General features: G+C 42.8%; 1 protein-coding gene across 1 annotated transcript; it reads right to left on the minus strand.

The window, feature by feature from the left end:
• Positions 1-435: 435 nt before the first annotated feature.
• On the minus strand, positions 436-6,629 carry DDX20 (DEAD-box helicase 20). The gene is made up of 11 exons (XM_072844843.1): positions 6,432-6,629; positions 6,248-6,342; positions 5,864-6,032; positions 5,458-5,572; positions 5,234-5,376; positions 4,715-4,853; positions 4,262-4,320; positions 3,481-3,563; positions 2,649-2,754; positions 2,461-2,562; positions 436-1,777 (listed from the first exon to the last, which is right to left on the minus strand). The coding sequence occupies exons 1-11, from the start codon at positions 6,622-6,624 to the stop codon at positions 675-677; spliced, it is 2,307 nt and encodes a 768-aa protein (XP_072700944.1). The 5' UTR covers positions 6,625-6,629; the 3' UTR covers positions 436-674.
• Between the last annotated feature and the right edge of the window lie 7,586 nt (positions 6,630-14,215).

The raw sequence follows: 14,215 nt of genomic DNA on the forward strand, positions 1-14,215 counted from the left end.
GTGTGGCAAGTCTGATATTGTTGCACCCAGAGGGACAGACCAATTATGATTGCTGCACATTTTCTACATAATTAAACCAGTCTCTACTGCACAGCTTGCCATACACCTAGCTATAGAAGTGTTATTTATACAATGTTAATTAACTGGATTTCAATTAGCAATACAGGCATTGAGATGCAGGTTTCACTCTGCCACTTAACTGGTATATAATCAGGGCCTAATGTTTAACAAGAGGACTACCTAAAATGGAATGATCTCCAGCTACAAACAGACTATTTAGTCTTACGGTGAATTCATCTTCACCGAAAAAGTCACATGGAAGACAAGGCAAGCAAATAAAACTGGGGTTGGTTTGTATTTTCTCCTTACTGAGATTTCTTAGGTGTAAGTGGCTGCCTTTTATCTTCCTTTGTTAATTTGGATTGTAAAGATTGCAACTGAACATCCAGCTGTCTTTCATTTCCTTTTATTAACAACTTGTTGTAACACCATCACTGGAATGCATGTAAAACATTCACCTGGACACAGCTCACTTAGGAAAAAGACAACATTTTTCTTCAGTCTTAAACAATGTCTGTTCATGTTTGTCAATGTACTTGCAGACCAGCAGTTACGTTTCCACAGATAACATCCATTCGCGGTACCAACCAGCCCGTCCCAGCAGTGTCATTACATCAGTCACCACTTTTCAGCAGTTCCTGAAGATAGACTGAGTTGGCATGATAGGCATTCATCCAGTTAAATTGTCTGTAACTCTTCCTATAGTGAGACACTGCAGCATAGTAGTTTTGCCACGCCTCGTAATAAGATTTCCAGTAGTTTTTGTAACTCCAAGCCTCATATGGAACACCATCATCCCAAGAGCTGCAGGAGCAGTCATCTTCAGTTTTTCTCGAGGAAGAACTAGGGAATTGATGGTAATGGCTTTTCTTTTGTTTAGCATTTTGTTTCAGAACTTTCTTTTTCACTTGATTTTGCTTTGGGACTTGTGGTAGCTCCTGAGGCTTCTCTGGTGTAGGACAGAAGCCCGCATGACCCTGACGCACTGTGGGAACAGCATTCTTCTCCTGCGTATCTGACAATGCTTCAAAGCAGGAGTTATTTTCCCTACTATTGGAGGAAGCCCTGGAACTGTATGAAGCATCACTGTCACCAGATACAACGCCATTTGCTACCACCTCTGTATTATGTTCCACCTCTTTCCACTCTACACCACCATTTCTGGGGAGCTCACATTGTTCTCCTGGGCCTGAACAGCTTCTTAAAATTTCAACCTCTCTCTCCAACCCTTCTTTAATGAAATACTCGTAGTCTTCAACAAACTCTGAGAAGTTCCAGGGATTGTTCTGTTGGTTTTTGAAAGAAGACAAGCATGGAATTCTGGGAAGATTTTTTTTTAAGGCCTCCTCATCTGGAGACTGAGTATTATGTTGTCCATCCGTTCTAGAGATGGTTTTGACTTTATTCTTCTCTTCTGTGTGGCAACCGGAAGTTTGGGGGGTTCTGCTACCTTTTTCTCTATTTGCAGAATTTGTGCACTTTTTAATCTGCTTTTGCTTCAGAGTCTTTTTTGGCCTTTCTACAGAAGAATTATCACCTGGAATATTAGAAGGAGGCTGAGGTACCTCTGAAAAACTATTTTGGACAGGCTGCAGCACTGGTTCCTCTGGTCTAAGACGCACAGTGTCACAATTCACTGAAGCACCTGTACGTGTAACAGGTTTGACTTCTACCTCCCCATCTTCAAACTGATCCATCATTCCAGGAGGTATAGGCTCTGCACAAAAGGGAAACAAGCAGGCACTCAATTAAGTGCATCCTTCCCTCTAGAACTCAAATGAGCACTGAAGTAAAGCTTTGCAAGACCCCAGATAAGATGTTAAGACCTGTTAAGTTAGGGCTACAAACCAACCCCTTCAATTCTTGAAAGAGCTCAAATAGCCAGAACATTTTCTTCATGGAAGGCATCAAAAAGTTGATCAAGACAAGCAGCGCTGCATTACTTGTCACCTGTTTTTCATATCCTACTTAACCAGATAAAAAAATTAGAACTTATGTAAGAAGGCAAATGCTACATTTCTAGCAGAACAGCTTCTGGCAAAGCAAGGGTAGCAAGTCTTCTGCTGTTTCAATTATTCCTTACTTCTCTTACTGTATCTTACAGCCTGACAAAGGCTTAATACTAGATTTCTGGAAATCTAAGTAGTTATGTAGTTGCTTAAGCAACAGCTGGAGCAGAGCTCCTCTCCCTATTCATAGGCATGCACTAAGTTCATTTTCTATTGCTTTGCACAACTCCAGCAATTACACAAGTAGCCATTAGCACAGAGTATGAAAAACCTATCCCAAAATTAATGCAACTTCAGCAGAGAAGATACATGTCAGTTCCCCATGGACTTGTCTGGAGCTTTGAACGAACAGAAAACAACCAAACAGCTGCATTCATAGGACAGAGCATACCTGGTAGAGGAAGAAGCTGAAGATTACATTTCTGAGCAATTTTCATCATCATGTTTTCTTCCTCTCCACGGCAGCAGTATGTTACAGATAAGCCTAAAGTTCCTGCAATACACAACAGACAGTGTAATTACCTAACCAGAGCCAGTGAAGCTAGTGCAAGCTTAAGAAATCCACGTGACTGTTTTTACCAAAGCGCCCAGCTCTGCCAATACGATGCATGTACGTTTCCCAGTCTACAGGTACATCCAGGTTGATAACCAGATTCACTTTTTCAGCATCAATTCCACGAGATGTCTTGAGAAAGTGAGGAGGAGAGAAGGGGATAGGTAACTGAATATGCTGAACAGATCTTTAGATAAATACAACACATTCGGGAGTAACTGCTTGTAGAGTAACTTTTAGTTGTTACAATACACCATAAAGCAGCTACAATTTTCCAGCCAGTTCACAGTATTACATGTGGAACAGGCATATTGCACTGGGACCATGAAAGTTAGGCATCATTTTTCTCATGCCTTCTATGTATCAAATACAAGCAAGCATGTTTTTTTTCCCCCAGCATCAAAAAATTCAACCCAACAGCAGTAATCTTTTTGTGACAGGACCTCAAACGATTGACTGAAGAGAAAAATACATCAACCACGAAAAAGCTGAGGGTGCCTCAAGCATAACCAGTGCTCTCTTTACCCTATTTGAAGTTGTTTGGAATGTTACTATTGAGCATACCATACTAGAGAAACAAAGTATTCCTTCCCATAGTTCCTATCCAAAGCAAACATCTCTACTGCTCTGAAATATCTATAAGCTTCTGCAAAGCAACAGATAAATTAAAAATTATTTTTGAACCAGATGAGGAATAGGGGACAATTTCTAAGTTTCACAGTGAAATTAAGTCGCACACAGTGCTCAAGTCACATGCTTTATCAGTACATTTATCTTCTATTCAATTCCAAGTCAAAGCTAATTCTCTGAAGTAACTTGATGTACAATACTCACGTATGCTATAAAATACTAACTCACCAAGTCTGTGGAAATCAGAACTCTACAGTGGAATTGCTTTAATTTAGCCATAGCATCAAGTCGTTGATTTTGATTCATGCTGCCTAGAAAGACAAAAATTAGAAATAGATTATATTCTTCAGTTTTATGCCCCTCAAATCCTGGAAAACACGCTTTAGAAAACTGTAGACGAGATCAGAAATAAGGTTGAGAAACTTCCTCAAACATCAGTTCCAAATGAGTAAACAAGGAACACACAAAAATTTGAAAATAAGGAAATCCTTTACAAAAGTAATTCATTTGCTTGTTTTTAAAGGGAAGCCAACTACGCAGATATGTAACCAACTTGAACACCACTGACTTTAGACAAATTCTACTTAAACACATAAGCCACAGAAACCACTGTTGAAGTAAAAATTCAAGGTTTCTAATAAACATTAGGTGCCAGTGATCAGCTTTTTACAGAGAAACTAGAAATAAAAAAGATTTAAATTCAACATCTGCATTCCAAAGAAACACTGCTTCCAACCTGCAAATGGAAGTAAACTTTCTCTTTACAAATAAGCCAATACACTCATCTGGACAGTCATAAAAATGACTCTCAAACAAATTTGAGAACAGAAAAGTTAACTGATGTAAAAATTAGTTAATATTTAAGTCCTAAAGACCTATGAAGATTCAAATGCTATTCTTAATTATTTAACCAGAGACCATGCAAACCAAGATTTAAGATTAATTTTCCTATTTTAGGTCATGTTTATGCACAACTGCAATAGAATCAGAAAGTTTTGAATGGACTTACCTGAAATGCACTCAGCAGGAAAGCCTCTGGATGTTAGTATTTCAGCTAGATGTTGAGCCCTGACAGAAGATACACAAGGAAAACTGTAAATAAAACCGCAGACCTAACAACCCCTGTGCATTTCTTAACAGGCTATTCTTTACAGCCAAGGACTACGTTCCAAAACTGTCACTTTCATCTTTATGTCTAGAACAGCCACCTTACAGATGGAAAAGGACAATAGGATATCAGGTCTCGCTGTACTCTAAACAGTGTATGAGGTACCTTCGTGCTAAAGCATTCCTTTATTTTCAGTATTTCATACTGCATTCCTCTGGCTGTACTTCAGATCTGAAATTTGTATACTGCTTTGAGACCTTATAGAAGGTCTACATATAAAGTTTATCCACAACTGGACATTACAACCACTGCATTCGACCATGCTTTTTACAGATTTTCTTTCAAGTTTGTTACCTGCTATGCAAATTTGAGAAGACTAAGGCTTGATTAAATGGAATCTTGCTGAACAACTCCTGTAGGTGTTGGGTTTTTTCCTCAAGTGTTTTATGCGGAAGGGGATGGGAATTCACAATCTTGTAATACTGCTTCAGCCCTAGCATGAAACCAAAAAAACCATCAGATTAAGGATTTCCATAAAAACATGCACAGTGCTATGCTGCTGTCAGCATGTGTCACTGCAGCTAAAACAAAGACTTTAAACAAGCACACACACATGCCAAGTAAGAACCTACAGGACAAGTTTTTCTTAAGAAGCTGAAATATTTTTTGAACAGATAGAAAAAACAGAAAGTTACATTCATCACTGATGTTTTAAATACATCAACACCGGGAATAAATACTTCCTAAACTAATCAACTCACCTGTGGAGCAAAATTATGAAGAATCACAAATTTTAAAGGTACATGTTTTGGTTTTAGTATACTCTTCTTTATCTATTGATAAGAATATCACTGTAAATGAACTTCGACTTACCAATGAGACTTGGATCAGTAGGGTTCAACCTCACAAATGTTGGCTCTCTCATGTACCTAGTCAAAGCATTAGCTAACGATTCAGGATAAGTAGCTGAAACAGCAAGCATCTGTTTATTGGCTGGTAGTGAAGAATAAATCCAACTGTGAGACAAAGAAATGGGAATGACTAACAAATATGAATCTAATCTACTGATAAATGCACAAGATAAATGTTTTTCTTACTTGATTTGTTCCTGAAAGCTGCCTTCTTCTAGAAGCTTGTCTGCTTCATCAAGAATGAAAAGCCGGATACTGGCTGTATTCAAGTAGTCCAACTCTATGAGCTGTTTTATTCGACCTACATATGAAGAAGAAAAGTAAAAGAAACTTGAAAAATATTAATTTAAAGGTTATAATGATGAATTTTGTAATTTTAAAAAAATAATTTTAATAAGCCTTTAAAAGGGCATATTTAGAATAATCTCTCACTAAAAATAGCCGGTTGAAACATCTCTGGCACTGGCCTTTAGGACTACCCCCTATTATTAAAAAAAAATAACCCAGATTTCAAAAGCACCAGTCATCAGTACTGTAACCAGTACTGTAAAGTACCACACGGTATCTGAAGCACAATGAAGCACATCCATACCTGGGGAGCCAACTGCTATATGGCACTTCTTTAGTCTGATTCTGTCCTGGTTCAAAGGAGTCCCTCCAATGAAGACATGGCATTGCAAGCCTTCCATTTTCATTCCAATAGTTGTGATTACAGCATGAATCTGCACAGCAATCTCCCGTGTAGGAGCCAAGATCAGAATCTGTAAGGGCCAAGGATTAAATTTGAAAGCCTCAGAATGGTTCCCAAGATTAAAGCCCAGCGTCGGGTCGTGATGATTTCAAATACTATGTCTCACAGGCGATAAAGTCGTTTCCCCAAGAAAAAGAGCGACTCCCTCTCACAAAGCAAAGCCCCCGCCCGCGTACCGGTAAAGGCGGGCCGGGCCAGCGCGCAGCAGCCGGGGCCGGGGCTCACCTGCGTGGCAGGGCTCTCCAGCAGCACCGCGTCCAGGGCGACGGTGGAGAACACGCAAGTTTTGCCAGTGCCCGACTTGGCCTGCACGATGAGATCTGGAAAGAGCCGCCACAGAGGTCACCGGAGGCCCCAGGGTCCCCTCCCCTGCCCCGCGCCCGGCCCCTCCGCCGGCCCGCCCGCTCACCCAGGCCGCAGCGTCCCAGCGGGATGGCCTTCAGCTGGACCGGCGACGGCCTGTGGAACCCAGCCGCCTCCAGCCCCGCCAGCACCGGCGCCGACAGCAGCAGAGACCCGAAGTCGGACGGGCCGCCGGGCACCAACACATCGCGCGTGCGGAACCGTCCCTCCGGCGGCGGCGGCTCCGCGGGCGCCGCCATCTTGGGGGGAGGAAGCGGCGGCGGACAGCGCCTCGCGAGACGCGCCTTTAGCCCGCGCCGCGCACGCGCCCTGGGCGAAGCCCCCTCAGCGCGCCGTGCCGCCAGGGGGCGCCGTGCCGCCAGGGGGCGCCGCGGGCGGCGAGTGGCTGGCGGGGGCGCGCGGGGCCGCGCGGCGCAGGGAGGGGCAGGCCGCGCGCGCCGCCGCCTCAGCCGCTTTCCTGGCTTTTGGCTTTTTTCCACCGGCATTAGCGATCCCTTCGTGTTTGTGCCAATAACCGAGGCCGTCACTCCCCGCTGTGTGTCTCAATAGGTGCGCTTACCTCCAGAGAAGCGATTAACGGTGACGTTTTCATAAACAGTCCTTTAGATGGAGAAAGATAAACCTTTGCAGCTGAACAGCCCTGCATACCTCCCTGGGTCATTTGTTTCATGAACAGCACAAAAGCTTAAACTTGGAAATACCGCAGAGGACAAAACGTCTGTGTAGGTGAGTGGAAGTAAAGCGGTGGGAGCTGGAGGCCTCGCCACGAGCTCCACGAGCAAGAGCTTTAAGTAGAGCATAAACCCGAACCGCAGGGAAAAGCTGGGCTCAAGGCGGAGGATGCCGGGCCCAGGGCAGGGCGAGAGCAAGCGCCTGGCCAGCAGCGAGAGCAGGACCCGAGGGAAGGGTCAGAAGAGAGCAGTGAGCAGAGGGAAAGAGAAGGAGGCATAAGAGGAAAGGAAGAGCCCAAAGGAACGATGGAGAAGGCTGCAAAAGAGGATGAGGAGGACAAAAAGAGGATGAGGTGACAAAAAGAGGATGAGGAGGACAAGAAGAGGATGAGGAGGACAAGAAGAGGATGAGGAGGACAAAATTGACCATGTTGGCAAAACAGTGTCAACAAGCTTGCTGTGGTGCCCAAAGTATCTGTATCTCTGTAAGTTTGCAGAGAAGGCAGTCACTGCTCATCTCTCAGCTATCCTACTGTAACGAAACAGTGGGGACATTTTGTTCTGCCCCCCCCCCCCCCGTTTCAGCTCTCTTTCCACCATCCTGACGATAGAAACAAGTTTCTCATTAAACACTCTGTGTCTGGGATACAGCTGTACTGCACACAGAAACACGATTTAAAAGTCAGGGTACTGCAAAAAATTAATAGTATAGCATTCACTTCAGCAAAGGCCAAATGCGTTAATCCGTTGTATGTGCATTACTTATTACCCTCTGTAGACCACTTATTTTAAATCGTGGGTGGTTTTATGCATATCAGCTTTTATTGTCATAGCAGTTCAGAGGCTCTGGACATGCAGCTTCCATTCACTGCAATGGGATTTCAAAAATCTCAACAGTGGCTTCTACTGTAAAAGCACATACACTGTGTCATTATTCTTACATTGCCAGGCAGCCTAAATGAATTTTAATGGCTTTGGTGTACCACAGTCTTTGTCACGCCTTTGAAATTCCTCTTGATTATATTCCTGATGGGGGAGAAAAAGTCTGGCATGTTCTATAAAGTTGTTATTTTTTAGTATTACGATATTTTCATATGAATATCTGAGTACCAACCAAGAGTGGGGCCTCACAGGACAATGAAGAACAGTTTCAGCTTGGAGAGCTTACCTCGTACCAAGTCCGGACAGACCAGATGGTAGGGGCGAGAACTGTGCCCCGGAGCAGAGGTAACAGGATAGCTAACTACAAGCATTCTGTTAGTTCCAATTATTTTTTAATTTTTAAGTGGATATTCCCGTTGGTCCTCAAGGGGAAACAAGTCTCCAACATGAGATAATTATCTCTGGATAAATCTGGGAAAGGAGACAGACAAAGACACCTGGACATAACAAACGTTTGATTAAATACAGCCTCTCGTAACCCTTTTAAAGTGATGTGATTTAAACAGACAACGAGGAGCAGTCAGAAGTGACTGTTCCCATGGGGGAAGGGCAGAGGAGAGGTGATAAAACAGCCCAAAGCAGCCATCGCAATGAACTGCTCCCCCTCCCTATTTTCCTCACCTATTCCTTTTCTCCCCTGAGGGTGCATGCACGTTGCAATACAACCGAGGTGATCTGGAGACATAAATTATTCTCTGTGGTGCATTGTTAATGGGACAATCAGACACATCACCTTAATTCAGAAGGATGCTGTTGTTTGTAGGTATTTATTTAATTTTCCATCGGATGCTGGAGGGACGGATTCCAAACCATCTCAATGTCTGTACGCTGAGAAACCCTTCGACACCACGACTGGCAGCTTTATTGTCCCTCTCCCTTTGGATTTGGCCCTTACTGATGGGGCTGTGTCAGATTGAGGTCACGCTCCTGCAGCGGTATCAGTTGATCTAATGGAAGGTTTTGTTTCTCCCTTAACCCTTCTTCCCGTAGAAGATCTTAACTGCTACTGCTACTAACTCTGTTTTAAACTCGCTGTATGTTGTGTACTCTGCCATGAGTCAGGGTATAAATAGCAATCCTCAGCCTTCAGGCCTCATTTTACCTCAGTGACTCTCAAGTACTGAATTCACATTGTCGACATTCACATGTCAGCCCAGCCAAGACGAATCTGCAGTTTTGCCATGACATTGCTTTGCTTTCGCTTGCAGTAAGATCCAAAGGAAGTATTCCTGCTCAAAGCAGCCTTTAGAAATCTTGACAATTAATCTGAATACTCTGCAAGCAGAATAGGTCCTGGGAAAGGATTTAAGTTAGTAAAAGAAGTAGCTAAGACCTCCTTCTGAGCTGTAATATTAAAAAAAATAACTGGTTCTTATGAAGGGAGATAAACCAACCTCTAGGTTTTGGGGGTTAGAAGAAAACTCTTGCTGGGGAAAACTCTTGCACCTATATCTACTGAGTGCACGTTTTATTCCCCCAAAACAGGGCTCACCGCTTTTTTGTCCCTGTTACGAAGTGCAGATTACATACTTGATTTTAATTCCATCCAAGATTCATTGCCCTCTGAATCTATATATCAATATATCAGCTTTGGATAAATTATCTTATAAGACACCTGTGAGGCACATGCTGCTGAAACTCAAGGTCAGGTTCTTGCTATTTCAGACTATAAAGCACTTGTCTTCAAACTCCCAGCAGCAAGGCAAAGGTCCGTATCACACGTTCGAGGTGTAGTTTGTGTTGTGCCGAGACCTCCTAAGGCTAACACGTGCAGTGCAAAGAAATGTCTTGACCAGTACTTAGTACCAGTACTAAGCAGTCACCACAGATTTATCCATCTCCTCTTTCTGTGGAACTTACTCATCATTCGCAACAGCTCAGTTCTTGTAACTCTTTGAAAGACTGGGATAAACTGCTCACGGAGAATTTGTATTGGCTTCCAGAACTATCGGGTTGTGTGTAACTTTTAAGAATACATTCATTATAGATTTGAACATTGCTACTGTAAACAAGCACCTGCCTTGTCTTATTCCTTTAGCTTCAAAGGATTTGTCTTTCATATCTGCCAAGACATGGAATTATTCAGAACAAATCTTTGTTTACAGAACATTTATAAAATATTTTTAAAGTGAGGTAATCTCATCCTCCTCTCCCAGATGTGTTCAGATGAAGACAGTGAACTTTCTCCGTTCTCTGCAGCACGTGTGACTCACTCTTTGGAGTGTGGTATGTATTTGTGTTTACACTGCCATGGAAACTCTGTTTGTTCTCTGTACAGTAAAGCACATTACAGTGAAAGGGCCATTGATATCGGCATAGAGAGTGGCTTCATATTCACCACCAAAAATTGACTCCAAGCACCCTGCACATTCATTTTCCCTTTGAAAAAAAAAGCTGGATGGCAAGTTACCAATGAGTAGCAAGTCTTTGGGGCAGCAGAATCTTCTTTGTTTCTTTAGTAATTGGCAAAGTCTTGGATTTTTTCCAGCAAGCCTGTTGTTATAAATAATGAGTTGTTATAAATAATGATGATGATGGGGTCTTACATCCGTCTAAGGCTCATTTCAGTGCCCTTCTGCTGAATGGATTTGGTTCCTTGTCAGGCATGTCCTTCAGAAGGATCCAGAAGAACTCCACAAATTTCAGATGGAATCTAAAGTACCCAGGGGAGTCACCGCAGATGCATGTACAGATGCAGCTACAGATACAAAGAAAGCAGACATCAGGGTATCAGTTCAGAGTAGCTATTTCAGCTACACCAGTGAGAAGTGCCAGTAGTTCGCTCCTCTTGTTTTCCTCCAGATAAATAAGTATCAGCCCATTTTAATCTTAGATACGCTTTTATACCAAGGTTTGCTAAATTATTTTTCAGCTAGTATGAACAGGATCTAGGTCATCAAAATGCAGCCAGCCGAGATGTAATCCAACAGTTCTTTAACACAAGACAGCACAGCGAATGCACAAGGAGTTTCCCTACCCTGGTACTTAGTCCTGGCACTCCAGTGCAAGCAGAGGAATGTCAGGGGCTGGAATTTGGCTGGAGCAGAGTGAAAAGTTTTACTTTTGGGATGGGGGCATAGTGAGGTAGGGGCACGTCAGGAACCTTAAAGGCCACAAGTGCAGAGACTGCATGCGATAAAGTGGGCTTCATGGAAGAAATGGTCACATTTTCAGGGGTAATTTATCTCTTTATGCACAAATACAAAACCAGAATTAAAGTTTTGACATTATAATCTTACCTATTTTGGCTGGATCTTTACGCCCCAGTGGATTTAAACAAAGATGGATGCAATTCAGGTCATGCTGCAGCTTAAGGGGGAAGAAATTCGGAAAGGTTTGCCTTCAGTGTGCAAGAAAGTAAAAATGAAAGAAAATTCAGCAATAACCAGGCTTGTTAGTTCAGCAAAGAACAGTCACATGAAAGCCCTGAGAAACCAGATCAACGAACTGAAAGACAGCAAATGAGATAAGCCTTCAGCTGTGAAGGGACGGATGTTTTCTCAAACGGGAAGGAATGAGGCAGCTCATGTAAGTGGAATACACCACTCTAAAAGGCGTACTCTATTTTCTGCCCAAGGATCTCAGTTTTTCATTTTATCCTGAAATAAGCCATGTAGCTTTCTGCTTGAGTGTGTTTGATTCTCAGCTCTGTATTTTCTTGGAGACCTGATTTTCCACTGCACTGCACCATCTGCTCAAGGTTTGCACCTCTGTGGAGTGGAAGGAGTGCAGGGCCTGGCATGAAGTGTCAATGTTGCTTTGACCCAGTTGCCTATACGGAAGAGAAAAATGTTGCTTAGTGGGGAAATCCTACTGAGAAAATATTTCAGATTTTTCCCTTCTCTTGCAAGTTCCCAGGAGTTTGGAGCACATGAATATTCTGGTCTTTTCTTTATTCTATGCTCATGAACTCCTTTATCAGCCTCATGGGACATGAGCAGCCCCGGAGGCTGAAAAATGGATCAAAAAGACAACCTTAAACAGAAGCCAAAGAGGAGCTAAAAACTCTTCCCTGTTCATCTGCCGCAGATCACACAGTTCAGTGTCTTGCAAGTGTTGCAGGAGCTTTCTGGAACACAGCATCTGCCAATTGCCATGTGCAGTTGGCCTCCTGAATGCTAGACGTGCTGGAAAATATAATAATGTTTAACTTAGATGTGATGCTTCAAATAATAACCTTGAACATGTGTATCTTTTGTATCTCTTTCTTATTGGAATATTCAAAGCACTGTGAAAAGCATCAGTTAAAACAAATCAGGAATTACAGGATTTTAAAAAAAATATGGTATTATAAAGAAAACGTTGGGGAGAGCATTCTGTGCCTAGGATAATCCCTGGTCTGATTTCATACAGTTTTTCAAGATGCCAAAACCATAGTGCTCATCAGCAGTCTACTTTGTCTAGACACGGTAACACCAGGAGAACAGAAGCCATTCCCTGTTGATGCCTGCTCTTAGTCTATTCCCTACCAAATGTAAAAGAATACCTGAAAATACTGTTGTTCAAAGCTGCTTGGATGAATTAAGCTCACAGTCAGTTTTCAGCTCAAACCAGCTGAACCTAGGGCCATGTATTACAAATGTGAAGAGAAAATGCCATCATGTTTTAGCTTTGGTGCCATGCCACGAGGAAGAAGTGGTGTCTACGTATTTACAGACCTGAGATAATACAATAAATTATAAAAACGTGGTACCGGTAGCAGGAAGGAAACAAAGGTCCTGAGCCACCCAAGGAACACAGAAACCTGGACTCAGAGCCTGGGGCTCTTCTTGAACACGGATCCTTGTCTGAGGCACAGACAGAGGACAGGGAAGTTGGTTCATTCCCCATACTATTAATTATTGGCGGAGGCAGGCGATTCAGCTTGTAGTCTCCACATGGTACCATCTTTTTTATTTTTTACCACTCACTGGCTGTTCAAACCTGCCATATGATACTTGATATGCTTGGGTAGGCTGGGGACATCCATACCCTGACCCTGGGCCGTGGGGAACAACCAGCTGGCCAACAAATCCAGCCAGATTTCAAGAAAAAAATTATAGCTGGGCTAGTTGGCTTAGACTTTAAGAAAGACTGGCAGGTATCCCACTCACATCATAGCATACCCCGTTGGAAGTGATTAACTTTTTGATAAGGTCATTTCTTTAATACATTAATATGTTTACTGCCCCACGTTCTGCAGATCCTTGAAGAGAGATGCAATTTTCATGCTTCCTTAATAGATAGGAAATGGAAACCCTGAAATGAGCAGAGAGACAGGAAATTTTGACCAATAATGAAAGAGATGCTGGAAGGATCAATAAATGTCAACTCTAGAGCGTTTCCCAAACACGCATGAAAGGCCAGATCGCAAATTTCTAATTTAAATTGGATTTTGACACAAAGGTCAGCTTTCAAAAACACCAAGGCTGATTTCTACAAACAAACAAAATCCTATTACCAACTATAAAAAATGTTTTCCTTCAAAAAATAAAGACCTGGAAAGGCAAAGAGTTTAGCCAGTCTTTGTCAATACTCAAATTTACGGGAAAAAGCAAGTAATTACGTTTTTCATCCCAAATTTGAAAACACAAAGTAGTATTTCTCATCCTATCAAGTCCTTTACCTGCAGAATGATTCAGATAAGCCTTGCTAACCCATTACTGGGGACCCAGCATTTATCATCTAAGCAACACATTTTGCACACAAGCTGAGAATAATACATATATATATCTATGAGAAACGCTGGAAAATTCAAACCCTTTCAAATTCAATGCGGTTATAAAGTCTGATGACACAGAAGTGCTTGTATTTTCTCCTGGCTCATGCGTCCATCTGTTTGATCTCCTGTGGTAACAAGCAGTATCAGGGTTTGTTGATCTGAGGTAAAAAAATCCTGCCCTTCGAGGAGTGCATCTGCAGCGCTGACAGCATCCCCTCGCACCCGGGAAGTTTCCGGTTGCTGCTCTGTGTGTAGATTCCTGTCAGCCGAACCACCGCTTGTAACACACGGTGAGGAAAAGCCTGCTGTTCTGAAGATAAATGCATGCAGAGAATTTTCAACACCTGTTTCTCGCAGCGCGCCAAACGCGCCGTTCCTGACGAAGGGCGTTTTGATAAGGGCGCTGTCAGGTGCGAGGCGCTCGTGGCACTGCCACCTCCCAGGGGGGACCCGGGAGACCCCCGGGGTGGCAAAGGGCAGTTCGACCCGGGAGGGACCTGCCTTCACGCAGCAACC

This window comes from Ciconia boyciana, chromosome 23 (assembly GCF_034638445.1).
Source record: "Ciconia boyciana chromosome 23, ASM3463844v1, whole genome shotgun sequence".
Taxonomy (NCBI): Eukaryota; Metazoa; Chordata; class Aves; order Ciconiiformes; family Ciconiidae; genus Ciconia; species Ciconia boyciana.

Excerpts from the sequence above, each read along its gene's own strand:
- DDX20 (XM_072844843.1), bottom strand. The coding sequence starts at position 6,624 with ATGGCGGCGCCCGCGGAGCCGCCGCCGCCGGAGGGACGGTTCCGCACG. Across the intron at positions 5,573-5,863 it reads TATAGCAGTTGGCTCCCCAG|GTCGAATAAAACAGCTCATA; the intron begins GTATGGATGTGC and ends CTTCATATGTAG. Across the intron at positions 2,755-3,480 it reads TTCTGATTTCCACAGACTTG|ACATCTCGTGGAATTGATGC; the intron begins GTGAGTTAGTAT and ends CACTTTCTCAAG.